This window comes from Musa acuminata, chromosome BXJ3-5, assembly GCF_036884655.1.
Source record: "Musa acuminata AAA Group cultivar baxijiao chromosome BXJ3-5, Cavendish_Baxijiao_AAA, whole genome shotgun sequence".
NCBI classification, from domain to species: Eukaryota; Viridiplantae; Streptophyta; class Magnoliopsida; order Zingiberales; family Musaceae; genus Musa; species Musa acuminata.
This window is the reverse complement of record NC_088353.1, coordinates 40541689-40568931: the sequence shown is the minus strand read 5'-3', so window position 1 is coordinate 40568931 and position 27243 is coordinate 40541689. Positions and strand designations below refer to the sequence as shown.

At 39.1% G+C, this 27243-nt stretch overlaps 4 protein-coding genes across 8 annotated transcripts; 1 reads left to right on the top strand and 3 right to left on the bottom strand.

Moving 5' to 3' along the window:
• The first annotated feature begins 134 nt into the window (after nucleotides 1–134).
• On the top strand, nucleotides 135–4921 carry LOC103985893 (pentatricopeptide repeat-containing protein At5g44230). 2 transcript variants are annotated; one of them, XM_065151395.1, is made up of 3 exons: nucleotides 135–2713; nucleotides 3009–3085; nucleotides 3624–4921. In XM_065151395.1, exon 1 carries the CDS (start codon nucleotides 156–158, stop codon nucleotides 2109–2111), a length of 1956 nt encoding a protein of 651 aa, XP_065007467.1. In that variant the 5' UTR covers nucleotides 135–155; the 3' UTR covers nucleotides 2112–2713; nucleotides 3009–3085; nucleotides 3624–4921. The 2 variants fall into 2 exon arrangements, with proteins under 2 accessions (XP_065007467.1, XP_009402026.2); XM_009403751.3 differs by lacking the exon at nucleotides 3009–3085.
• Nucleotides 3268–8487, bottom strand: LOC135638313 (uncharacterized). 4 transcript variants are annotated; one of them, XM_065151399.1, is made up of 10 exons: nucleotides 8306–8487; nucleotides 6755–6909; nucleotides 6495–6603; nucleotides 5203–5303; nucleotides 4640–4708; nucleotides 4389–4504; nucleotides 4236–4290; nucleotides 3996–4116; nucleotides 3777–3898; nucleotides 3268–3699 (listed from the first exon to the last, which is right to left on the bottom strand). In XM_065151399.1, exons 2-10 carry the CDS (start codon nucleotides 6890–6892, stop codon nucleotides 3601–3603), a joined length of 930 nt encoding a protein of 309 aa, XP_065007471.1. In that variant the 5' UTR covers nucleotides 6893–6909; nucleotides 8306–8487; the 3' UTR covers nucleotides 3268–3600. The 4 variants fall into 4 exon arrangements, with proteins under 4 accessions (XP_065007471.1, XP_065007470.1, XP_065007469.1 ...); XM_065151398.1 differs by having other exon boundaries at nucleotides 3777–3919; nucleotides 6755–6897; nucleotides 8306–8484; XM_065151397.1 differs by having other exon boundaries at nucleotides 3777–3919; nucleotides 6755–7086; nucleotides 8306–8483.
• Nucleotides 8488–10742: 2255 nt separating this feature from the next.
• LOC135637552 (probable protein phosphatase 2C 59) lies at nucleotides 10743–15583 on the bottom strand. Its single transcript, XM_065150128.1, has 8 exons — nucleotides 15154–15583; nucleotides 14248–14375; nucleotides 13910–14008; nucleotides 13647–13805; nucleotides 11669–11755; nucleotides 11507–11598; nucleotides 11306–11380; nucleotides 10743–11228 (listed from the first exon to the last, which is right to left on the bottom strand). Exons 1-8 carry the CDS (start codon nucleotides 15219–15221, stop codon nucleotides 11073–11075), a joined length of 864 nt encoding a protein of 287 aa, XP_065006200.1. The 5' UTR covers nucleotides 15222–15583; the 3' UTR covers nucleotides 10743–11072.
• Nucleotides 15584–16765: 1182 nt separating this feature from the next.
• Nucleotides 16766–27044, bottom strand: LOC135638703 (serrate RNA effector molecule-like). The gene is made up of 12 exons (XM_065151999.1): nucleotides 26528–27044; nucleotides 26303–26406; nucleotides 24120–24174; nucleotides 21836–21910; nucleotides 21589–21663; nucleotides 21425–21472; nucleotides 21093–21161; nucleotides 20205–21011; nucleotides 20071–20119; nucleotides 17557–17819; nucleotides 17291–17482; nucleotides 16766–17124 (listed from the first exon to the last, which is right to left on the bottom strand). The coding sequence occupies exons 1-12, from the start codon at nucleotides 26935–26937 to the stop codon at nucleotides 17064–17066; spliced, it is 2208 nt and encodes a 735-aa protein (XP_065008071.1). The 5' UTR covers nucleotides 26938–27044; the 3' UTR covers nucleotides 16766–17063.
• Nucleotides 27045–27243: the final 199 nt, after the last annotated feature.

Genomic DNA, 27243 nt, shown 5'->3' with positions numbered 1-27243 from the left:
TAGCGTGTTACCTTTTTGCTATAATACCCTAACCGATGAGGAACAAAAAGAAAAATATATTTATTTGGAGGGCTTAAGTGTGAAAGTTTCGGAACCCGTCCTCACCAATATAAATAGCCGCGGAACAAAGGTTATGAGATATCGACGTGCCCAACATGGCGCGAGCTCAGCCAATCATCACACGCCTCGGACACGACCCCGTCGGGTTTATGCGGGCCCCATCATTCCCGCTTCCGGCCCCCTCACCCCTCCTCCCCCTTCCCGCACTCGACGCCCTCCTCGTCGCCGCCATCGACGCCGCCGCCGGCCCCCGCCACCTCCGGGCCGTCCACGCTGTCATACTCCATTTCGGCCTCCACCACCGCTGTTTCCTCGTCGCCAAGCTCCTACGCGGGCTCTCCCACTACCGCGTTCCCCTCCATCCCTACCCCCTCCGCCTCTTCTCCCTTGTTCCCCGCCCCAACCCCTTCCTCTGGACCGCCCTTATCCACTCCGCCGTAATTCTCCGACCTCGCCTCCCCGATTACCACCCCCTCCGGATCTACTCCCTCATGCGCCGCCAATGGCCTCCCTCGCCTCCGCTCTCCTTCACCTTCACCGCCCTCCTCAAGTCTGCCGCTGCCGACCTATGCCTCGCCAATGGCCTCCAGATACACGCCCAGTCCATTTCCACGGGCGGCTTTGACGCCGACCTCTTCGTCCAGAACACGCTCATCTCTATGTATGTCGAATGCTGTGACTTGGCCTCGGCTCATAGGGTGTTTGACGGAATGTCCATTCGGGATGCCATTTCTTGGACTTCGTTGACTGTGGCTTACACCAAAACTGGCGACGTCTCTTCTGCAGAAGGGTTATTTGAAAGATCCCCAGCAAAAGATGTGGTGGCATGGACGGCGATGGTCACCGGATACGCTCAGAATGCCATGCCTAAAGAGGCACTGACAACGTTCGAGAGAATGCGTGAAGCGGGTGTTGTGATCGACGAGGTTGCGTTGGTTGGCGCAGTTTCTGCTATTGCACAGTTGGGTGCTGCAAAGCATGCCGTCTGGATTCGGGATATTGTGGACTGCACTGGGTTCCGGCAGACTGTGGTCGTGGGTTCGGCTATGGTAGATATGTTCGCAAAATGTGGGCTCATCGATGAGGCACGCCAGATGTTCGATGAAATGATGAACCGGAATGTGTACACATACAGTGCAATGATCGTCGGACTTGCAGCACATGGCAGAGCTCATGAGGCAATTGCTTTGTTTAAGGAGATGGTGGGGAAGACAGATGTGAAGCCAAACCATGTCACGTTCATTGGGGTGCTCACAGCTTGTAGCCATGCTGGGATGGTGGAGGTAGGCCGATACTACTTCCATTTAATGAAGGATGAGTATGGGATTGTTCCTTCTCCTGATCACTATACATGCATGGTTGATTTGTTGGGACGCGCTGGACTTGTTGAAGAAGCTCTTGAGCTTGTGAGGTCAATGCCAATGGAGCCACATGGTGGTGTGTGGGGTGCATTACTGGGAGCTTGTCGGATTCATGTTAAACCTGATATAGCTAGAATTGCTGCGAATCATTTGTTTGAGCTTGAACCTGATAGAATTGGCAACTACATGTTGCTTTCAAATACATATGCATCTGCAGGGATGTGGGATGAGGTGTCAAAGGTTAGGAAGTTGATGAGAGCAAGGGGGTTGAAGAAGAACCCATCTGCAAGCTGGACAGAAGATAAGGATGGGTCAGTCCATGAATTTTTTGCAGGGGATGGTTTGCACCCAAGAACACATGAGATAAAGGATACTTTAGAGGATCTGTTGGGGAAGTTGAAACTAGAAGGTTATGATCCAGTATTGAGCTCAGTTCTTTATGATATTAATGATAATGAGAAGGAAAAGTTACTAAAGGGTCACAGTGAGAAGCTGGCTTTGGCATTTGGCCTGTTGACGACTGGTGCTGGGGACACAATTAGGATTGTGAAGAACCTGAGGATTTGTGAGGACTGTCATCTGGTGATGCGCCTTGCGTCAAGGGCTGTGAACAGGGAGATTGTGGTGAGGGATAATATGAGGTTTCACCATTTCAAAGATGGGGCATGCTCCTGCGGAGAGTTTTGGTAAATGGTGGATGATATGATTGGCTGGAGATTCCAAGTTCTCACATTTGAAATGCAAGATATGATCAGATAGGGTAAGGAAAGATGACTATGAAGCATTTGACCATGACATAAGTAAATGATGATGCAATATGGAAAACTCCTTCCCATACATACAAACAATATGATTACTTTTATGACTCAGATTTAATCATCTAAGTTGTAAAGAAGCCATATTACCATAACGTCAGAGTTTCTGAGGTACAGAATCATGGAAAAGGATTGAAGGATACATGAGAGATCTAATCATCCCTTGCTAACACATTCAGATACAAATGCTATAAGACGAGGAGAATGATTGGTTTGTTTTGGAGTATTTACTTCTACATTTATTATCATCGTGGCTATCTCCGCGACGAAAATATATATGAACAGAGCTGGTGGCAGCATGTTAAGTCTTCAAGTTGCTATGGTTGATTTAGCAGCATTGTCCTCTTCATGCTTGACAATTGACCTAGTAAATCGAGACATGACTGCAATTTTGCCGAGGCAACACAACAAATGTCATGGTTTTCTCCATCCCCTCTTTGTGCTGATGCTACCTCACTGTATCTGGCTTAAAGGACTGTAAGTCTCTCTGTCTCTCTCTCTCAGCAGCATTAAAAAGCGTATGGAAACCAATCTTCATGAGTTTTCCCGAGACTGAATGATGTTTCAAATAATTCTCCATGACTGAACTAATTTAAAGCTATTCAGTAGTCAATCAATTATTCATAATGCTTAATTGTTTACTTGCTTATTAGGGTAACCTTTTCTAAGGAGAACTTTTACTTATAGAACATAATGCTTAATTGTTTTGCTTATAGTCAAGCCAAGAGTTTTTGTGCTTTGATGATTTGCTCATAATCCATATTGACTGCAGGTTTTAGCTTGTACATGAAGATCTTTGAGAAACAACAGCAAGACTCAATTATAACTGGTTTCAAATGCATGATTCAGGTTGATGAATTTTTGGTACCACCTTAGGAATATTAATCACATTAGGGTTCTCTTCAATCATTTTCTGAGTGTCTCTTTGCCATTATAACATTAGCATTCCTGTAGCTATTTGTTCACTGCCATTAATGCCATTCCAACCCTTGAGACAATTGCTTTGCCATATTTTTTGTGTCTATTCCATCTTCAAGATAAACAGTTATTGCACTCTTAATTAACATAATCAAGTCAAAATGTTTCACACTACAGACTAATATCAATCATACAATGAGCACCGATCATAAACCTGTCACTTCATTAAAGCAATTTTGTTGAATACATACTGCTCATATTTAGCAGAAAACAGATGACCTTTCAAATACAAAAAATAATTAAAAAAAAGATGAAAAGAACTTATTTTTGTAATCAGCACCACTATCCTTTTTTACAATTGTGTTTGTTTTATGCATTGTGATGGTCTCCATAAAGATTCTTCGAAATCCTGCATTGATAGCTCAAATTTGGATCTGAAAGAAAGACTATATAATCATGTTGTATGCAGGCAAGTCTTTTATGCTGGTAACGTCTTCCAGTGCAAGTTCGCGCTCCAACTGAATTCTTGTGAACTTCAGAACCTCCTGGGGAGAAGCAAGACATGGAAATCAGAGGCAAAAAACAATAAACTCACACACATGCAGGGTGAGCAGGTAATTACATTGAACTCCATATAAGAAGCATGTCTTGCAAGCCACTGAGCATCCAACATACAGAAAGCTATACAATAGAGGTTATCAAATGCTTTCTCATCGTTTCCAAGCAGTCCCAGGAAACGAACTCCTGCTTTTGAAGATGGAAAATCTGAGATGAAATAAGGACAGGCTGCTTTAACACCAATAGCAAGCATAAGTCTCCCAAATGGCAGTCGATGACATACCTGACTGCAAGTCTAGCATCTGAATCAACATGAATGATACATTAACGCCAGCTACGGCAAAAGGATACTCCCACTCAGCTCTTCTACCTTCTGATTTGTGCAACAGCATTTGGAAAGAATTCTGCATCATATAATAGAAGGTTCAGGATATCAATGCCTGATCGTTATGGTTGAATGACAAATGGAGGGAAGAAAATGAATCCTAGAGGCAAATGACAGTGCCAAAGAAAAGGTGGCGACCGGGTAGTTTTTGGCAAAATAGATGAGGTTTTCCAATGATATAAAGCCACCACCCCTGAGAGCAGAATTGAGCATTACTTTTACTATAGATCACTTCAACTTTTATAATCTCAAGGTAATTGAAGCCCGAAAGATACCTGGTTTGACATTTACCTGAAATCGGTTGATGGATCACAACCTTGCCAACCCATTTCCTTCCATGAGTCAGATTTAAACGGGGGAACTTCTCGATTAGGGTAGGATGACTGCCAAAGCTGTTTCAGAGCATCCTGCAACACAGATCCATCTGAGACTTCCAAAAGTTTCCAAATCAGGCTTGCTCAATCAATAGAGTTATGACAAGAAATAGAAAAGGTGACGAAGGTAAAATGTCAACCATTAGCAAATCCAGAAGCAATACATACTTGATGATCCAAATGAGATCCATCAAACCGAACCTTCAGTCTCCGCCTCAGGTTTCTCAACCTTTCTTCCTGCAAGTTTGGATACATTAAAAATATATGGGAGAAAAAGCATTTGCAGAAAAGTTCATCAATGATTCTTGAGTATACAATGTGTAGTGAATATGTCCTATTGATTAATTGTATGCTGTTCGATCATTTCCCTTCAAACAGAAGAAATGCATTAACATGTGCAAGGATGAAAAGGTCATATGAAAGACATTAACAGAGTAAGAGATTGTTTCACTTCTGGCTATAAATGTTGTTGTTGTGGATTCAAAGATGGAATGTTCACAAGTTTAAACGATAGTGTTAATACTATAACTAAGAGTTCATCTGCAATATACTCTACATGCTATTCAAAAGAAATTAATACTTCGATAGATTCAGATTCCAAGGTCCAAACTGCTATAAGAAAAATCAGAAATCTTTAAAAAAATGATTTTTCCATAAAAGATCCATAATGATTTCTGTTGACATTAATCATAATCATGATAATTACAGAAACAGAAAGCTCTTCAGTTTACCTGCAATGGAGTAAGACAAATTGGGACAAATTGTACACTTGTAATAGAAGAAAGTGATAATAACCTTCCTAAAACAGATCCAGAGCCACGGGCAATACTTGCTGAAAATAAAATAATTATTAGTGGCAGAAAATGCAGAAATTTGTTTTGTCATAATCAAGAGAGCCAAAAACAAAAATGGCTACAGCTTTCAAGTTTCTACAATGACAAACACAACTTCCTCAAGCCCCAATTATTGAGTATTCCAAATGGACAATCTATTCCATTAACTTTATGAAGATGCGTCAAATTCTTATTCGAGAAAAAGTTTTATATGAGCAATTACCCAAAACTGAACATATGACATGGCAGCTTATAGATGATGCCTAGAGTTTGTTCATGCTTTGTCACACAACACACAGCAAGATGTAATCCCTGTCCTCCTAGACATGCATATTGCAGGTTGTACATTTTAATCACAAATTTGCATATGCTTTGCTGATAATATGCATTCTAATTTAGAAATTTTCATAAAATAATTAGAGACGTCATGTTTAGAGAGAAGATGTCACCTTGAGGTTTGATCATTGGATGTTTAAGTGAACAAAGACGAAGAAACCTTCTATTAGGACAATCTAAAGACTCTTTATCCAAAAAAGCAATGGCCCATAGCAATAAAATGAGATCATTTGAACCACATGGACAAAGAGGATCATGAAGAGAAAGGAAATGAAATCGGGCATACAGTGTTTGCTTGTTACTGAAGTGCCGTCAGACGATGGCAAAGTTCCATCTGCTTTCCTAGATTTCCCTGTATTATGCTACAACTTAAAAATTAGGAAAATTTTTAGAAGCGCAATCAAAGTTTCTTGCCTTTTTCTTGTGGAAAAGAAATTAAAAAGGAATCCCCAGTTATGTAGAATTTTTTTGTGTCATATACCAATAGGATACACCTTGCAAATTCCAGTAAAGAACCTCTTGTAGGAAGAGGAATGCAAACCACTATGCGTAGTAGGAAGAGGAATGATTATATATCTCAAAAATCCTCTTGGTAATACTTCTACTTATGCTTTTTATTTTTTGTAACTGAAATGTAGTAGCATAAAATGCTCAAATCTTCTTGCTATGGTTGTAAGTCAGAAGGGCAACAAATCGAACATGCATGAAAAGTACATGCCTCAATCATATGAAGCCAGTAACTTTGATATTAACATAGAGGTAAATCATCCATCATGCCAAAAGAATAGCACAAAACATTTAATTTGAGTAGTGATTTGACATTGATGGAGCATGGTGCATAACATAGATGATACCTAACCATTGAGACCACTGAACAGTCAAATTGGACAAAAGGCAGGTCCAGTGAAGGTCTACTTCCTTTGTTTTGTCATCCCAATCTTGTCTGTGTCTATCATCATATCCCTTTGAAGAATAAACAACTGGTTACGCATAAAAAAGAATAATAAGAACTTGTAGTCAAACTTTCACTTCCTAATATTAGAAAAATAGCACTTACCTTTTAATGAACTACATGGTTGTTATTTCCAAGTAATTAGAAAAATATAGTATTTACCTTATAATTGTCTGAATGGTTGTCATTTCCAAGTAGTGGTTCATTTTGGATATCAAATCTTGATGGTTCCACAAACTCACTTTTCCTTCCATCAACATCTCCATGATGAAGCCGCCTTCTAATGGTTCTTGTTGTCATGGTAGCTATTTAAATGACTTCAAATGAACATTTCATCAGCATGCATGGCATGGAAAACTAAATGGAAGGAGTATGATAGAGTTTAATTTGTGTTTCTTCCTATAGGTATGATAGGACAAAAATCCAAACAGAATTGCTTTTTTTCCATGTCTTTTATCTTCACATCAAATTGCTGTCATACTCGAATGGCACAGCTGCAGAATGAATACAATTTATGGAAGATGAGATAATACGTCAAAAAAGACTGAACATTGTTGTGAGTATATATTCTTATTGTATGAGCACCTTGTTGGAGAAGACGTAGATTCTGAGCAACAAATACCAATGGACCTTTGTTACACATTTTCAATGTCAATCTAGGTTTTTCTTTTTGACACCAAATGTCAGATAAGAGAAAACTTGTCCGCGCTATGAGAGAAGAAAAGTGTGGTAAGCAATCATCAAACCACATCTCATTTGCATACTTCCTCCAAATTTGTGTTTCTTTTTAAATTTTTAAGCAGATCATTTCATGTTCGTAATTATTCTTTGCATAAGACAGTCAATTTCATTAAGAGAAAACTACAATAATTACACCAACCAAGTAACAGGTGACTTCCATAATATATTGCTTTAGAAAAGTCAGGACATTGGCATCGACAGTTCCACAGAATGAAAATTCAACATGCCATCCAGGCTGTTTATGGTTATATCAAAATAAATCACTTATATTTTTCAGCCAAATTTAATGGATGAATATAATTAGAATGATTATGTTTTACCCTTCAACTTGTCTATATGAAGATCAGAAAATACTAGATAAAAAGGTTCCAACGCACATACCTCTAATATGCATGAAAAAAGAAAACAAAACACACATTCAATGCCATTTTCATATGAACAAACTAAACATCATATTGACAAGGACATTAATTCTGAATTCATGTTTACCAAGCTCTCTCATGCTTCTGTAAGTCAAAGATGACAGATTGGGGGTCCTCCATAACCAAATCAATTGAGCTTCCGTGACATACATCTGAAAGCTGATACTGATCCGACGCTATCAATATCTTATTCTTGCGATTTCCCAGTACAATAACCAAATCAGTTCCGCCAAATTTACACACCCCAAATCCAAGAAGGCAAAATTTGAGACCAAATTCACCCTCATTTGGCTAATTTTGGCTGAAGAACAGAACTTGCAAGTCGGCAGCAAATATTCTCCATGGATTATTTCTTATGAACTATAGTAGCATCGAAAAACGAAAATCGAGACCAAAATTACCGTGAAAAGAGACATTTTTTTCTTGTAGATTTCACGATTTTCCTTTTCCCCAAAAACTAAAATAGCACCAACGAAAAGCAAACAATAACATCAAACGAATCCCAAAGGAATCGATCTTGGTTTCCTTAGGATCCAGAACAAACACCTACCGCAATGTACCAAAGATCCGTCGATCGGATAGGGGCAAAAGGATGAGGAGAAGAAGAGACGAGGATTCTCCCGGTTGCTTCAAGCCTCGAGAGCCGATTCGTGCTCTGAATCATTAGGGTTATTCCCGCGAGGCATAGTCGAAAGGGACCAACTCATGCCATGGTGTCGTTGACCCGTTCCGTTCTTACGAAGAGAATCACTTTTCCACCCTTTTGGTTCGCTACCCGCTCTCATATCCACCTTGTGGTCGGAGGTAACAAAGGGGCCCACGTGAGACCATCTTAGCGAGTAAGGTGCTGCTGGGTAGAGAGAGGTTTCCGTCTTGCGAACTGCGAAAGGTACCGTCGATACGTAAACCACACTCCAATTGGAGGAGACCGTGGGGCCCATGCGCATCCCACGTTATTTTCACGTGCAATCGTCACAGTGCGTTAGGGGAACCCAAGGTCAACCATCTTTTGTTAAATGGTCAACCATTGTTGAATCGTTGACCGTTGCCGGCTTCTTCGCCGTGGTATCAGATAATGTCAAGCCCATGTTGAGTGGCTATTATATAGAAAAGAAAGATGACTATAAAAAAAATTATAGCCATGCCCCCACAACTCTTTTAATTATTTATTATAGATTTTTTGTTCTTATCTATAAAATCTATAAATAGATAAAATCTTTGGATTTAAAACGTTGTTGGTGAATCTTTACACCGTGGTCGAAGAGTTAGCACAGCTCGATCCGATCCTGGATGGGCAAGGTCGCCCATGTGGAGACTTGGGAAGTGGAAATGCACGTCGGATCGAGTTGAGCTATGAGTCTCGTTGCTTGCTTATTCGTCGTCAGCCCCTGCACATAGGTCAAGGTCGAGAGGGGGATTTCCCGCCTCGACTCCTTTGAAGCTTAAGTTAGCGTTGAGTGGAATAAGAGTGAGTTGAATATATGAAAAGTCCTCCCCCCTCATGGTTAAGGAGGGTTAGCTTTTATACCTACGAGGATGAATCAGTCGTACGGGGTCAATTAACTATGGTCGGCTCCTCGGGCGACTGGCTTAAGCTTCTACGCAAGCGTCGATCGGCTTGCACGGATCGACGTCGCCTTGAGCTTTCTGGGATGGTTGTACCGTGATGATGTCGTTCATACGGAGGGGGTGGCAAGCGGTTGCCCGCCACGTGTGTGTTGCATGCCACATCGTACTTGAAGTTCCTCATCTGCATCGTCATGTCTGCTTGCTTAGGTCCACGTAGGTGATACCAAAATATGCTCTATCATTCTCTCCCCCCCAAAAGATGCATTCCCCGAGTTCCTTGTGGTGGGGCTCAGGGCATGGCTTGATGCTTTTTGTTGGCTAGGTTGGTTGTCGTGCTAGGACTAGTGGTTTGATCGTCGGTTGATTAGGAGTTTCTATTCGAGAGACGGACTGGTCGAGCAACATAACTCAAGGATTGGGCTGGCCGAGCAACACTACTCGAGCGCTAGACTAGCCGAGACGTGACTCGGATATTGGACTGGCCGCGAGGGGTGACTCGGGCATCAAACTAGTCGTGAGGCATGGTTCAAGCATTGGACTGACCGTGAGGCAAGGCTCGAGCATTGGACCAGCCAAGCGTGACTTGAACATTGGACTGACCACGAGGCGTGATTTGGGCATTTGACTGGCCGCGAGGCGTGGGGCATTGGATTGGCCAAGACATGACTCGAACATTAGACTAGCCACGAGGCGTGGCTTGGTCGAGCAGCACTACTATATGTCTGGATCGAGCGGGTTATTGAATGTGATTATGAAGGTGTCTCATCACTTGACTCGATTATTTCCAACACTGCAAGTGATGCTATCTTCCCTTTTGTCTTTGCCTTTGCCTTTGTACATTGGGCAGATTACTATGACGATTATGTGTCTCTAGTTCCTAGAACAGTCTAACTTGGTGTCGTTCGGCTCCCGTTCGGCTCCTTCCATTATGTTTTGACCAATGGGGTTCTTTCTCCTGATAGAGATGTGCTTCCTCTTCTTCTATTGTCTCAATGATAAAACATGAATGATGTTAAAGATCTCTTGCCTCATCAAATAAAGGATCCTCTTAGCTTTGATTCATGCTAACATCGACTTTGAATCATTGTTATAGAATTGGAGAATATTATTGTTACCGATCGAATATTATTGGTCCCTCATATAGGACCAAGTGATCGGTACCGCCCGATAGAAAACGATCTTAGTATCCTGTCGATACATATTATCCGTATCAAGCGGATACATCAGTACAGCAAACCTGATTGTTGATGTGAACTAAACAGGCTTGGCAATTTTGTCTTTGAAATTTCTAATTAATTTCTTCATCACATAGAGCGAAAGATTAATTTTTCCGAATGAAGTAGTCGAATCCGAACATACTTGCACTAGTCTCCCATAACAGTCATCCTCTTCTAATTCACATACCACAGAATGCAGAATTAAGAGGAAATATCAGTTTAATAACCTTCCAACAATTTCCGAGCATGCCATTTTTAACATTGGTTGCAGAGATTCACGTAGATGCAATCAAACATTAGGCAGTATATTACATGTAGAAAGGTCCTCCTGAATACACTCCAAACTACAATTCTGCTACAACACGATTCAGTAGGTCAGAAACACAACTGAACCTTCTTTTGCAGCCTAACAAAAGATTTACCATTGTTTTTCTTTTTGGCAGCTCTGTAGCTTTTCGATCTATCCCTCTTCCAATTTGATCTGACTTCTCAGAAATGTTTCCGTCGCTGAGAACTAAGCAGCAGTGAGCACTACTGCTGCACTGTTGTGGTGTTTTCCTGGCCGGCAATGAAACGTACCACAACACAAGTGATATTGTCTGCACTTCCTCTTTGATAAGCTTCCTGTAACAGTCTCTTTGCCGCTTGTTCTGGGTCCTCTACGGATTGTATCATGGCTACAGCCTCCTAACGATGTTCCAAGAGAAGAGAGATTTAGTTGACGACTCGGGAGTCTGTCACATCAATCAAAAGTGTAAAACTACCTCATTTGTGACAACATCCCACAATCCATCACTTGCAAGGATAAGAAACTCCAGAGAATTATCAATGACCTCTTCCTGTAGTTACCGTTGCAAGATTTAAAGAGGATAGGAGAAGGCTACTATCCTTTTTGATCAATGTATAATAACAATATACAGATTATAGAACGACATGATAATTTACTAGAAATTAAACATCAATACCTGTATTTCTGGGTCTGCAACAACAAACTGCTTCAAGAGCCTATCACCAAATGCACGTGATACAGCAAGAACACCACCAACCCGCCATGTCCCTGCGCTTATGGATTTGTTAGGATTTAAGTGACAGAGAAGGAAGAATGAATTCTAGACGAAAGTAAGTACCAGCCCACATAACAAAGCCTCCAGCATCTTCAATCCGTTGTCTCTCATCTGTTTGATCGGGCTTGTGATCCCTTGAGACAGCAAATGCTACAAAAATCCATGTATAAAAATCTAAGGAAACAAAACAAGCTATGTGGCTAAGATACCAAATATAACTGATAAAACTAACAACATAATGATTAAAATTTGCTTCTTAAAAGCATAAATGGAAAAAACTAGCCTATGGGTATAAATTTCATAACCTTCAAGCACTTGGAAAGCTACATGTCAACCAGACCCAATGAAGAAGACCCATTGGTTCATGACTCAAGTTTAGGTCAAAAAGTAATTTCTTGATGGTAGGTCAGGTCTCAAAAGATCTTAGACCCAATATCTGATTGTCTGATCAGTGGGTATCAGATCACATGTATTTCCATGATAATAACTCTAATAAACTAAACCTGCTGATTTGGCACATTTTAACTCTAACCTGCTAATTAAACAAGTTGGCCCCAGGTCAATAAATCTTGACTGGTAGGTTTGTCTGGAAAAGTCAGTCTGTTCTTTTACAACCCTGTATCAACCTGACCCAACATAACCTGTCCCTTGTTCTAGATATGCAAAATTTCTTGGCTTCCTCGTGTAGTGAAATACAGACCACACATTTCAGATGATCAGAGCTCCAAAACATCTACAGTAAATTTACTTGTACACTAACTTAAAATCCATCGGCAAGCTGGCTATAAACCAAAGTAGGCTGGCGACACTACAAGGCATTTGTACTGTAAATACAACTCTGGGAAGAGAAGTGAGAGGTAAAGCATGGCTTTTCAGAACAGAAAATAAAATCTAACATACCAATGTGCTTAACAGTTATTCATACTAGTGGGTTCTCAAAATTTACCAGGTCTGCTTGTCCATATCCCATGACCATTTCCATGCCTCATGTACTTTCAACTAGCATTTTCTTTATGATTAAAAAAGGAAACTCCAACTTCTTTTATTATAATAAGAAAAGAAGAAATATGTAACAGATTAGGTAAATATTTATGATAACCCTTTAACACAGTCGTGAATTTTAATCCTCTCCGAAGTTTTAAATTGCCTATGGAGTCATAGTCAGCAACAACAGTACAACAAAAATAACTTGAAATACAACCTGAAGACTCGATTACAGATAAGGAAACCTTTCTTACTGGTCAAGTGTTGGTTTTGACACATGAATGCAATATCTTTTTAACTTTTAAGAGCTGATTTCTACATAAACAAAAAAAAAAAGAGAATGCTGGTTCCTGGGAGCGATATATTATTATGTCATGAAAAGAATTAAAAACTATTGAAACACAAATGAAACTTTTTTTACCATAATTGATTGGAAAACAATGGTTGAGCCATTCAGTGAAATGCATATCTTACCTAAAATACAAGACATTGTTATGAATTTCATTATTGTACAATCAAGGATTCATATTCATGCATATCAGTCGATATGAACTGGTATTTACCGGCTCAACAGCCAACCGGTACACAAATGGAGTGAAACCACTCGATTTTGTCCGAAACTATACTTATATCCCCGTAAGAGAATTCTTACAGTTATCTCATATTTCAACTGTTGATATGCATAAAACATATCAACATTAAGGTACAACAACTGTCTTTCCTATTGTTGATATGCATAAAACACATCTATAAACAGCAAGTGACTAATAATTGTTCAGCAACTTATATAGTGGCCATAAAAAGGTTTTTGAATTTCAAGTCTACAGCTGGCTGAACCCATATGATGCCAGTGTACCAAATGGTATAACCAATTTGTACCACTGAATACACTAGAAAAAATAATAATAAATAAATATTTACTGGTACAGGCAGTCTTTCATATAAGTACTATATGATGCACAAAATGTCCATATAAAGCCAACAAAATCTACATTCTTTGGTTTCATATCTATAGAAACAAATTAACATAAAGATGCATCATATTTGTTGGGCTTACCCTTCCCTCCTCTACATATAACAGCCCTAGAATCCCCAACATTTGCAACCAACAAACGATCGCCAACAAGGATGGCAGTGGAAGCAGTTGAGCCAGCATCACGATTCTGACTATTCTCAGATTTCAGAAACTCTGAGTCTGTATGGCTGTATGCATCAGCTGCAAGATAACAGAACAGATCAAATTGATTAGATAACTAAATATGCTGACAAAAAACCAAGATAAAAGATAAACACATCATAAAATAGCGAACAAGGAAATACCTATAGCTGACTTGGTATCACTAATGAACTTGGGATGTCTAATCAAATTGCTGAAGAGGTGCGCTTTAACGTACTCTGCCGCTCGAGCACCACCATGACCTGAATGTATGCCAAAGATTAGGGCATTGTACATATATCAAACTTTCCAATTTAAGAGATCAAGCATTAGACATGTGATAAGCATGTGAAATCCCTGGACAAAAGCACAGTCAGTGCACTATGGCTATTTTTGCATAAAATGCAAAAGATATAGGACACATCACCTACCTACAGGTATATACCTGAACAGTTCTAAACCCAAGTTTTTTCTATTTCCCTAAGGGGAAGGAATACCTTACCATCAAAAACTCCAAACAAGCCAACAATTTCTCCATCAACACCATCAATTCTTGTTTCATAAAAGTCTTCCATTGAAGCCCTTTTCCCAGGAGAGCTTGCATACCCATAACTGAACTTCCCATTCTGACTGCAATGAAGAGAACAAGAATTGAATACGTTAGAGCAACATGACCAGCTGAACTTTTAACTATCGTGTCATAGCTTGTTAAGAAACACAATGCCCTGACACAAATAACATGTTCAATAGCACAAACAAACACTGAATCTGTCTTGTGTGATCCAACATCTTTCAATTTCATCATACGTTAGCTAATTAGCAACATGACCAGCTGAACTTTTAACTATCGTGTCATAGCTTGTTAACAAACACAATGCCCTGACACAAATAACATGCTCAATAGCACAAACAAACACAGAATCTGTCTTGTGTGATCCAACATCTTTCAATTTCATCATACCAAAATTTACAGAGGGAGAGAGACAGGGAGAGAAAATTAAGTACATCATCTAAATAAAAACTTGAAAACTTTCTGACGGCACATCTTATTCAAACAATTGCAAAGGAGTATAGCCAAACTATTTTCTTATGAAATATAAAATCATCATTATGTCACAAAAATCTGCAAAGCATGACACTAGACTATCGTCTGGAAGAAGCTAACATGACACTAGAATATCATCTGCAACAAGTCACTGCTCATATCCACACAAATTCCTTTGAAAAAATACATTAGTTAGGTCTAGATAACAAGAAAAGCATTTCATAGAACATTACCATCTAAAGATCAACCACAAACAGAAGCTGAGATTATCAGATAGCTGATGGAAACAAAACAAGATGACAATTAAAAGATATATATATATATATCTTTTTTTGTGAATGAGGAAAAGGAAAAACGGAGGACCTGAGTCCTCCACCACTAACTGGAGCGGCGTCCGTCTGAATCCCACCAAGGGAACTCAAGTGACCCATCGGTCTCTGCTCTGACGAATTTGAGAAAACGAACGAAGACAACAAACAAAAGCCGATCCGATTAGGCCTTCGAGAGATCACGGCTTGCCAAGAATCTGCATCGTCCGTCAGACGATCCAAGTCGAAACCCGAACCTACCACCTGCGGATCGTAAAGAGTGGCTCCGAACGCGCCAAAACAGGAACGATCGACAGATAAATCAAAAGAAGAAACGCCACGGAGGAGAGAAAAAGGGGGGAACGGAAGGGGAAGAACAACCCTAGAGAGGGGGGCGAGAGAGGAGGAGGAGGAGGAGGAATGATGAAGGCGGAGAAGAAACAAACAAACGCCGGGTTTTGTGGTTTGGTTTGTGGCTGCGACGAAAACCGAAGACGGTGGACGACGACGAAGACGACAACGAAGAGAAGAGAGAGAAATTAAATAGAATTATAAAAATTAATTTAGGTGATTTTCCGAAAAAAACTAATTGATATCGCTTTTCAAATTTTCGATTTAGTATGCCAAAGTTTCTGTAATTTACTTAATTTTATTCCCAATAAGCTAAATTCAACTCTCGTCCATTATTATAATATGGCTCCCTTGTGGATCGGTTCTTGCTCATGCACAACAAGTTAGATTTGGATTTGACCTGATCTTTCGTCTCCTTTACGTTCCACTTGTAATGCAAATGCATCCCTCTTCTCCCCTCGTCAATAGTTAGCTCTTTTTGACTATTTCAACTCCTCGCATATCTTAATTCTTTTTTCTCATTTCGTACCCCATAGTATCTCATCCGCTCTTTGGGAGAGGAGAGGAAAAAAGGTACAGATTAAACATTATAATGATTTAATTTAAAAAAAAATAAATCAGATCATATTACTATATAGATCCATATATCGAGTTGGATCAATACACCCTATAGACCAATCGATGAGGTATAGACGAGAACTATTTTATTAAGAGAAATAAAAGAGATATTTTAAGTATTAGAGAAAAATAAAAGCATCAAATCAAAAGCTGAAGAGGGATAGATATCATCCGAGGGGAAAGAAAAACCAAAGAAGATGGGCTTTTTCATACCAATTACCCAATTAATTTCAAACTTTTAGAGGTTTATCTCCGGTTGCTAATGTGGATCCTCTCCATATCCAACTCTAAATGGAAGCTTACAATTCACATCAGAGCCGACAAAATCGGAGTTGGACAGGATCATCTTAAAGCCCGTATGACCGCGTGACGCACATGGCTTTGACTTCGTCAAAGGTGGTACAAAGGCGAAAAACAGAAAAGAGGAAACAAACCCTTTCGTGTACACGCGCTGGTATTCGTGTCCTAGTCGGCGCTGGACGCGTGTATTTGTGCAAAGTTGTAGGTTACGGTTTGCATTGAATCCTTCGATGAAGATGGCCTCGTCCGTTGGTTCCAGTTTTGAAGGATATGAGATTGTGACTGATACTGTCAATTATTGATCGATTATTGAACTATTAATTCCGGTCACATAACCATAGCCAAAATTCTTCACGCAACATAAGACCATGGATCGACTCGAAGCCATTCAAGTCCAGTTGGACCAACAAGGAGAACGTTCCACTTCGATCAGTTAATGGGCTTCATTCAAAGTGTTTTGACTGAGAGATGACCTCTGACATGGACATTCTGGTCATCCCTAGAACTTGTTCAGCTTCAGCTCATCCCTCATCCAAAGCTGGCAATAGCATAACCAAAACATTGTCATTTCGGTAACATCATCCCTTCTGCCCACAAATGAATACTTCATGCAAAAGAGATGTGATCATATTACAAAAAAAGTAACAAGTCAGCTTGGAGTCGACAGCACAAACGATGAACAGGAACTGAGGGAGCCTATAAGCTCCTGTAGTCTATGACAGTCACATCGTCCTCTGGCGCATCAAGATCTTGATAACTGCAAATACAAGATACTAATCAGCTAAATATTTCTTCAGAAGGAAAAAAAATTAGTTCATGTTAAAACACAGTGGCTGTTGTTGGAAAACACAAAACATTTTTTGACCCCATAGATATATGGTCACTGAGAGAGGCAAGTAATATAACCGTGCATCAATACAAACCTTCTTATCCGACGGGGATCATGTCGGAATGCTGGTGAGGGAAGAATTGGGGCTGGAACACTCACTTGCGGACCGAGTCTTCCTTTGATACCACGAGGTCCACCATTAGATTCGAATGATGAGGGTCCACCAGTCTCCCTCAGCATTCGGATGGCAACCTCTGGTGGGGCAGGGACAAAAGGTCCCAGCGGGCTATAAAAGATGCTAAATGATCAGACAAGCACCATGTTACAGGTTGAATCAGACTCTGGAAACTGCTCACTCACCCAGCACCGGGAACGGGCACCAACAATGGTGGAGGAGGAACATCCGAAGGAAAAGAACCATGCAAACCTTGGCCACCATAGGTATCATATGGAGATTTTTCATGATTCTCCCCCTCCATGGCACCATTGGCATCACGAGGCGAATTGTCAGTCATATCGTCCCTGTCACCATCTCTATGATTCCTGTCAAGATCCCTGCGGTTGCCATGTTCATCTCTCAGCCGGTCACCCAACAATGCTTTCCGTCTTTGTATTTTCACCTTCTGCAGTAAAGTTGCAAAGCATGATAATACAATTTTGAAATCCACATGTAAATGATTGTGGCACATAGGTACGTAATCTCTCTTTTAGCGTATATAAGTAGCAAAATTAGCATTCTGAGAACATAAAATGCGATAATAGAAATCAAGTGATAATTGCACATAAGTTCCAAACTAGTACAAATAGCATCTTATATAAACAAGAAATGGTTGGTTAGTAATTAATATAAGTTAATCCATAGGATAAAAAATGCATCAGAACAAGAGTTACATAAACAGATAATAAAATCTTATATAACAAAGGAAAGTAATAAGTGCAAAAATTAAATATCATGAGATACTAAATTGTAACAACATAATTAAAAAAAATGACTAGGTTTGAATGTGAGAAACAGCTACAAACCATACAATCCCAAAATTCGAGGTTGACTCCATAGATATTTTATTGATGAGAGACATATTACCAGTCAAATTAGAAGTCATCAAGTCTTCTTATATTGTTTCTAACAAAGATTTATAAGTCTTCCTTTACCTCTACTGGCAAACATTAATTCTGATTAACTCATATCGTTTTGGTGCATTTAAAGAACTCAAATATATTAATACCAACTAAAATGAATTCCCCTTATGGCCTCAAGCAAACTATCCCTAATTAATTCATTTTTATTCTATTCTTTCTAACAGCCCAGACCACACTTTTGCCTCAATCAAAACCATCCCCAAGTAATTCACTCATGCAAATTTTTTTTATTTTATAATTTCTGATAGACCACATCATAACAACACAATTTAGCAGCACTTGGCTATCTATGTGTTGCTTTCAAACTGCAAAATATTTTAATTTAAAAATCATTGAAGGGTTAAAAATGGCTAATAAGATTACTTTTTTTCTTTTTCCAAGTGTTTTTGCTGCATAGACAATATTGTCATCAGTGTCTCTAGATGCTAAATAATAAATATCTATCATTTATACTTTCGGAAATTTCTTGTCCAGCAATTGAACCTAAATGTTCAACCCTCCTCTCAGCATCTCTAAAGATGCAAACCATATATTTTCTTAATCCCAATTATCCTAGTTAATGACTGCACATGCTTCAAATTTCCAATAGCAACTAAAAATTTGATTAAGTGGTAGAGTGTTAATAAAAAATTTCTAAAGATAATGAATTCATACATAGTGATATACAACATATATCAAATCAAAGTTATTAATAACAATATAATCCAAAATGTAATCAGAAAACTTAAATAGTTAAGCTCAAGGACTTTAATTTCGAATAATACTACCCGTACCAAGCAATACATACCGATCCGCTAGCAGACCGGTACATGGACCGCTCGCTACCGGGCGGTACCATCGATTGGGACTGCTTCCGCCCCGTTACCACCCTAAATCGATCGGTGATGGTCGATTTCGACCATTGCCACCTACTATCGAGTGGTATTAGCCGAGGGAGAAGAAAGAAAAGGGAGAACAGAAGGGAGAGCCTGGAGATCCGACGCCGCTCTCCCTCGACGATCCCGATCAGCCGCCACCCTACCTCGTTGGACGCCGCAAATGAGATGTCGCCTCCTTCTCGTTTGAGGCGACGACGCCTCAGCATCGTCGGCGACTTCTTATCCGCTCGGGGAGAAGAAGCCTCGGCGACATCACGGAGAGAAGAAGCCTCGCCTCGTTGAGGCGATGCTTCTTCTTCCCACGTGGGCAAAAGGAATAAGGCAACGAGGCGACTACGAGACGTCGCCTCGTCGCCCTTTTTTGCGCGGGGAGAAGGAAACCTCGGTTTCTTCTCCCCACGCGGGCAGAAAAAGGAGGCAACGCCCCTGGTGTACCGCTCGGTACTCTATACCATACCGTACCGAGCTACGCTTGAAACTCTAGTACGATATGAAATTACGATCCTTGGTTAAGCTAAATGTTAACATTCACAATATATTATGTAAAAAAGTAGTAATTATTTATTTTTAAATTTATGCATTATATTTCTAATTTCTATACCTCCCAATTTTCTCTTTTTGTGATTTTTCATTTTTAATGATGTTTTAATCTCTTTGAATGGCACGTGTTCAGCTTCCCAATTTTTTTAATGGTCAATCCTGATTTTACAAACCTCAAAAAACCTTGATAGCAGTAGACGTGCATTGAATTTACAAGACTGCAAAGATAAAACACATGCAAGTAAAGAATAATAGATTAACACTCTTGTGAACAAAATAAAGTATGCTTGCTTAGCAACAAAGAAAGAAAACTTACTGATGCAGATTGCTGCATGACAGGTGTTCCACCAGGTGCACTGGGATCACTGCATTAAATACAGAAGCAAAGTGATTAATTATCCATTAATTATTGCTCTTAATTTCCAGGCAGAGCATCAGCTAGATGCTTACTTCATATAATTTTGAAAATACAGATCCTCTCGAACTTTTGAGGTCAGCTCAATCGCAAGGTCTGGGTGTTTTAGTCTGAGATGCTTATGAACAAATTCAGGAGCATGGAAAAGCTTAGTACAGCCCTTGGCTCCACATCCATACTTCCAACCATATTTTTCATCTCGTATTTTCCTCACAAAAGGATCTAGGGCCTCAGTAGCTGCTGCATCAATCTTATCTTTGGCTGTTAATGTTTCCAACGGATCCTGACCTTGCAATCTTGCCAGCCAGAATGAATCAAGTTTCTTTTCCCAATCAGATGCACTAGCATTAGTTCCATCATGAGTCTTATTGTCAGCTCTAACATGTCGAAGACCCTTTGCTTCAGATGCTTCAGACATGCCATAGTAATCCAAGCCATGGACACGCCATAGATAAGTAATCAAAGTATCTAACAACTCAACACCCTCAAGGCCCTTGACAGTGGCCAAGCCACGTATAATTACAATTGGCCCCATGGATCCCCCATGTGATTTTTCTGCATCCAACTTATCATGGCCACTACTAGAAAGAACATTATCCTGGATACCCTTTTCTATGTCAAGTTTACGGACCAAGGCCTGAGCTTGTTCTACGTCACTTTGTATTCTCCGTGGCTCAGAACTAACTGGGTGAGCCTTGGGGGTGGCAGAAAGTAGCTCATTTTCTTTTGCCGGCCCCCTATCGTGTCTTCTCCTTTTGCCACTAGGGCCAGCCTCATCTTCAGAGTTTGGTTCACTACCATTTCCAGATTTGTTAGCTGATGAAGCTGTTGATCCAGGTCCACTGATAACATAAGCAGAGGATAAGTCATGGCACGACAAACCTTTAAAGAGCATAAATGAGGACTGCAAAAAAAAATCTTACAGGTCAAGTATTCCACTCTGCAAATCAAGTAAAAATTCCTTCGCGATAGACCTAGCCTGTTCCTTCCTCCTGTAATCTTATTTAACAGCCATTGATAACAATGAAAGTGTCGTAACAAGAATATTTAAGAAGCACAGAAACATTGAATTCGAACTAGCATAACAATATGACAAAAAGACAAGCATAAAAATTCATCTGGTTGAAGCACAAGAAAATTGGAAGGACAAACCCTTCAGGCAAATAAGTAGAAAGAAGGAAAAAATTGGAAGGACATACAATTAGCAACTGTCATCTGCTTAAAGTACCAAGTAGTTGCATATACCAACACTAACCTTTCAATGACTGCCACCAAGTTAGTTGGATGATATTTGTCTTTTAGCCTAACCAATAAGGATGTCAAAAATCATTAAACAATGTACAAGAAAGGCTTCAAATAGATCACATACACAGCATCTGAAAATGAAGTAATATTTAGAAAGGTTTAGGCATTATATACCATTGTTCTTCCTTATGAGCTTCAAAATAAGCTTGCTTCTGAGTGGAAATGTACTCAGATCTGTATTCTTTGTACCTAAACAACCAGAATTATGATTGAGTGCTCTTACAAGCTAAACTAATGAAAAATTGGAAATACAATCTGACAACTGAATTAGCCAAAAGACGCAAGATTGGTGACATCATCAACAGTGCTCACTGAAAAACTCACTCTTTAAGGTGGTAACTATTTTCCTTTTGATATGTACCTGCACTCAGCTTCAGCAGGTGAAATATCATCTTCAAGTTCTTGAATGAACTGCTTGTATGACATCAAACCTCCCCTGGAAGAATAACAGGATATTATAATAATATGAGATTGGTCCTTGTTAACTAAGGACTTGAAAGGTGCAAAAATCCATTAAATGGAAAAATGCTTCAGTACAAACTACTGATTGTATTTGAAGTTCATTAACCTGGTGAAAAGAGGCACAGACTCTGCACATGGAGATATATAACGTATAGTTAAACAGAGAGAGAGAGAGAGAGGATCCATAGAGAGAGATGAAGCAATAGATGGGTGGGAACTTGGCATCAAAATAACACATTCAAATCTCTGGAAAGAAGATAAAACAAGAAGGATCTAACACAGAGAAAAACATTGAAAGAACCACCAGCAGGCTGTCATACTTCTAGGAAAAACAAGAAAAGGAAAAGGAGGAAGAAATTAAGAAAAAAAAAACGAAGATTTGGTGATAAATGCAATCGTGAGATATATCATTACAAGTCAAATTTGACTTCTGAGATCGACAAAAGCCTCAATCAATTTTGTCATTCCAACTACAAAATATGAACAGAAATCCTTTTTTCTTTTCTTTTTTGTTGGAACACCAAACCTTATAAGTTTGGATACTTGTTTCAATATGCACAGAAACCATTTTCTGTTTTTGTTGGAACACCAACCCATATAAGTTTGGATACTTGTTTCCCGGTATGGACTAAATTAGACCCATCTTGTTGATAGTCAGTGAATTTAACCAACAATTTGTGTAACACCTTTTCTTTTCCTTCATCATGATTCTTAAAAGCATACAAGTAGCACAAGTATAAAAACTGTTCCTATATTTCTCTAAATCCAGTAACCGTACGGCAAAGCATAACCACTATATTCTTGTTGGGATTTAACATGTAGCTAATAAGTAGAGCTTTGGCTGCTCAACTAGATACAATGAGACGATCTCCACATTGTTGTCTAATCAATCTTTTTTTTCTGAACACCCAAATTAAAAAAACAGAAAATTTCTTACAAACTTATTCCTGTTGGTAATACTAGTTCATAGAAAATTAACTTGAAGATCTAGATAAGGGAGATAATGCAAAAGATTCTAATGATGAGTTCATATAGCAAAATCAGTCAAGCTTAACTAAACTTACTAATCTTGATTGAAGTCAAGTTTTTATCAATTCCAAACTAATTTCTCACTCTTAAAAATAAATAGAAGGGATGAATGACGTTTATTCCCAAAGAACCAATATGATGAAAAGGAAAAAAAATAGAAGGGATAGGAAACCAGAGAAATTACAAAAAAAAAAAAAAAAACTGGGATTGAGAAGCAAAGGAGGCTCATTACTTTGTAAACAACCCAAGAGATTAAGGGAAAAAATAGACAAAATAAGAAATGATAATGACTATTAACTTCTCAAGAAAATAATTGCAACTATTTCTCATTTTATCAATCTTCTTCCTTGTCTATTGCATCAAAATACAGACCATTTATGAAAGTATATGATGAATATGATGGCTAGTGGCTTATGCGATGGGTCTCCTCTCTTTGCAATCACTATTTTGATTTTTTTAACTTTTTCCCACTTTTCTATCCTTCAATTTCTTTATGTTTTATCCTATTGATTTTTCGAACATCAAAGTCCTTTGTTCCTCATTTTATACGAACTGGATTTGACGATCCATTAGTCCATTAGAATTGGCCAATGCTATGAACAGTTATCTTGAGGACTCTACAAATCAAGTCTAATAGACTAACAAATGTGAATGATTTCAATCCAAAAAAAGTTAGCAGTAATATTGAAGAACTTACAATGTCTTTTATTTTGTTTTTTTTTTCTTTCTGGGCAATCTTAATGACTAATGTAGGATTACCGATTATGAAAGATATTATCATACATTAATAAAAACAAAGTACCACCTTAAGAAACTAAAATTTACTCAAAAAAATACATATATTAAGATAATCCCTTGTAACATACCAAAATAGTGTCATCAGAAAATTTAAGACTGAAAAAAAGGGCGTCTGCAGAAAATATTGATTACCTAGATTTGCTAACATTTTAGGTATCATAATCTCATGATCAAGATATTACAAGTTAAAATGAATGTGCCTATGCCAAAAGAAAATCAATAAGAATAAACTAAGACATAAAAAGAAAAGATACTTATAATGAAATATGACAACAAGGACAATACACCTCAAGTAACTCAACACTAAGGGCCATAACAAACCACATTTAAGTTAAAACAAACAACAAAAGACAAACCTTTGAATAAACTCAGGGCCATCACCATAACCACCATGTCCTGAATCAGGCAAATCTGGAGATTATGCACATGGAAAGCATAAGAATTTGAAAACTTAAAATTTACAAAAGACAATATTATCTTAAATAGTAACTAGTAAATCATTTTAATTCATTTGAACAAATTTTAAACTAGTAACTACTAAGTTACTTTGCTTAGACACCTCCAACAAAAGGTGCATGCTTAAAATTGACATTAAATGATTCTAATACATGGAAAATATTTTACAAGACAGAAATCTAAAGCAGATGCATAAACCACTTAGCTTGATGGGGCCTACAATTCTATCAAGCTTGGTTAAAATCAATTCCCAAATAGAATAAAAGTCTCTCATGTAACCAAATTTAGACTGAAGGACACCAAACAAAATGAAAACCCTACAATGGGTGAATCAAAGCTTGGATCTAGTTGCACATAATATACCAATTTGTATGCATACAATGTTCAAGAACCAGGATACAATCCAACTTTGAACCAATAACCATAGCCATGAAAAGCTTAAAATTAACCAAGCTTGTCTTCAAATTGATTCTAAGCCTAAATTCTGGGATACATCTACCCTTTGCAAGTTGCTCTTGATCAACACTAGCATCAAGCTGAATATAACCTATAGCTGAAATGAATTGAATAGTTGGTGCACTTGCAAAGGAACTTGGTTAATTTAAACTGAGTTCACTACAAGTTAGATAGATTTAAAGAAACCAAGTCTTTTAGAAAAAGATTTGAGTTCAAATGAGTTGTAATTCAAGTCAAGTTTTCTTAATTTTTATTGATTTAAACTGGAATGTAATTTGGATTTATCTGGATCTCTAGGTTAAGTTCAATAGTGATATTGTTTTGGGATCAACCAGGAGGTAATTATTTTCTCTTTGATTCATTTTTTCAATCAAACAGTATGATAATTTTCAGGGTCAAATTGTTTGTCAAACTAATTCATCTTGGACTTCAAACTTCTGTTTATTAGAAAGGTCTTTTAATGTATACCATCAGTACGTAACAGTTCCTTTATTCTAACCGTGTTTATGCTTATAAGCTATGGTAAAAAGAAAAGAATTAAGATCCAATGCTCATTCATCTATACCGACATCACTACTTCAGATTAACTAACCTCTCATTTGATAATTGTTATTTGATTGCCAACTGTGCATTGCTCCTCAAGAAATTCTAAGTGAACATAAGTTAAATTTCATGCATTATAAGAGAAGATTTTTTCCTTGCACAAGAATATTTTTTTGTCGTACATAGAGCTTAATGATAGGAAAAGATCCTTATGATCCCAGATATTTGGAACATTACGGTTTGTTAATTTTGTATTAGGAAAGAATTCTGACATGACCTGTGGAAAAATCAATAAAAGTGATGGCAGCTGTGCCAGTGCTGAGCATGACAAATAGCTGCTCTAGCCACTGCTATGTTGTTGAAGCAGGAACAGGAGCTGCAAATGCAATTACACATAGACACAATGGTCCTAGAGCCTATAAATTAAGCAAGTCACAAACATTAATCTGACGATTTTCAGAAGAAATGCAATAAAAAACATTTTGCCAATTTTACTTAATATCCACCAACACAACTTTTAAAACTTAAATAGTATGAGTTTTTGAATTACGCCAAAACATTGTCAAATGAGGCTTAGTATGAGAGAACTACATGGACTGTGCATCATTTTTTTTTAAAACCTAGGAAATGCCACTCTTTAGCACACAAACACCCACAAGGACTTTCTCAACATAAATTCCTTACAAGCTTGTCTTTGGATAGGAACTACACCTATGAAATGCAATAGAGAAATTATTGTTATTAATGTCGAATATGTTTGGATAATTTGTTGGACCAGTATAGTACCAACATATTGAGCAGTATGCCAACCCAACCCCCCGTATCATTCAAAATAACAAAAAAGACCAATAGGCACCGTCTCATATGGTCCGACACAGGTCCTTGATTGGACCAGTAAATACCCATCTATAATAACAGATATAGCCGACATTTGATTCCTTGGTTTGGAGACCAACATGATCATAGATTACTCACCCACTAACCAGAAGAGAGTTCAAAAGCATAGTACTTTTCAGTGTACCTTTGCATCGTAATAATTTCTACAGCAATTCAAGTCCATAAGCAAGTACCAATAAACAGTTACCTGATGAACGATACATATGGCGACCATAAGGCCTTTCATCACCATACCCACCTCTACTTCCCGAGCCAACTCGATCATAACCGCCACCATAATCATAACCGTATCTGCAATTATAAGCAAATTATTTGCATTTTTTAGAGGCTTAAGCACGTAATTCCACCAAGAATGAATTATTTGCAGGAGGCTAACATTTAATACAAAAGGAAGCAAAAATTTCTTGTTCACCTTCTGTCATCTGGAACATAACCCCCTCTCGGGCTACCCCGGCGCCGGTCGTATCCACCATCATCCCTCCTGGCTCGCTTAAAGGATCCAGGCGGAGGGGACCGGCGGGGAGGCGAGCGTCGGCGGTCACGGTAAGGCGGCGGGCTCGGGCTGCTCCGCCTACGGTACTCCCGATCCTTCTCGCCCCTTGGCCGCCCCGACGCCGGAGGCGGGGGGAGAGGCGGCGAGCTGCTTCTGGAATCGTGGTGGTCCTCGCGCCGGCTCGGGAGCCAGTCGCCCTTCCTATCCCTCGAGTCCCCGTCCCTCCTAGGAGGCGGCGGCGGCGGCGGCAGCTGAGAGGGGGATCCATCGCGAGGGCTCTCACGCGGCTCCGACTGAGGATCGGCGGGCGCCTCGACGGCCTCCGCCATGAGAGGAGACGGCGAACCGATCGATTTCGGTAACGAAAACCCAAGAAAAAGATCGAGAGAGAGAGAGAGAGAGAGAGAGAGAGACCAACAAAAATGCAAGAATGATTAGGCAGCGTGGACGGCATGATGAAGCGATGGGATCGAGTGGTCGATTTGTAATTAAATGATATATTCGGTGACAGATGTCGAGATGACAGTCGGTTTCTACGCTGGGGTCGGATCCTTTTTCAATCCGATTCCAATAAGTAATCGGATTCAGACCCGGATCCGATATTATATTTATGCACATTATCAACAAACAGTTCA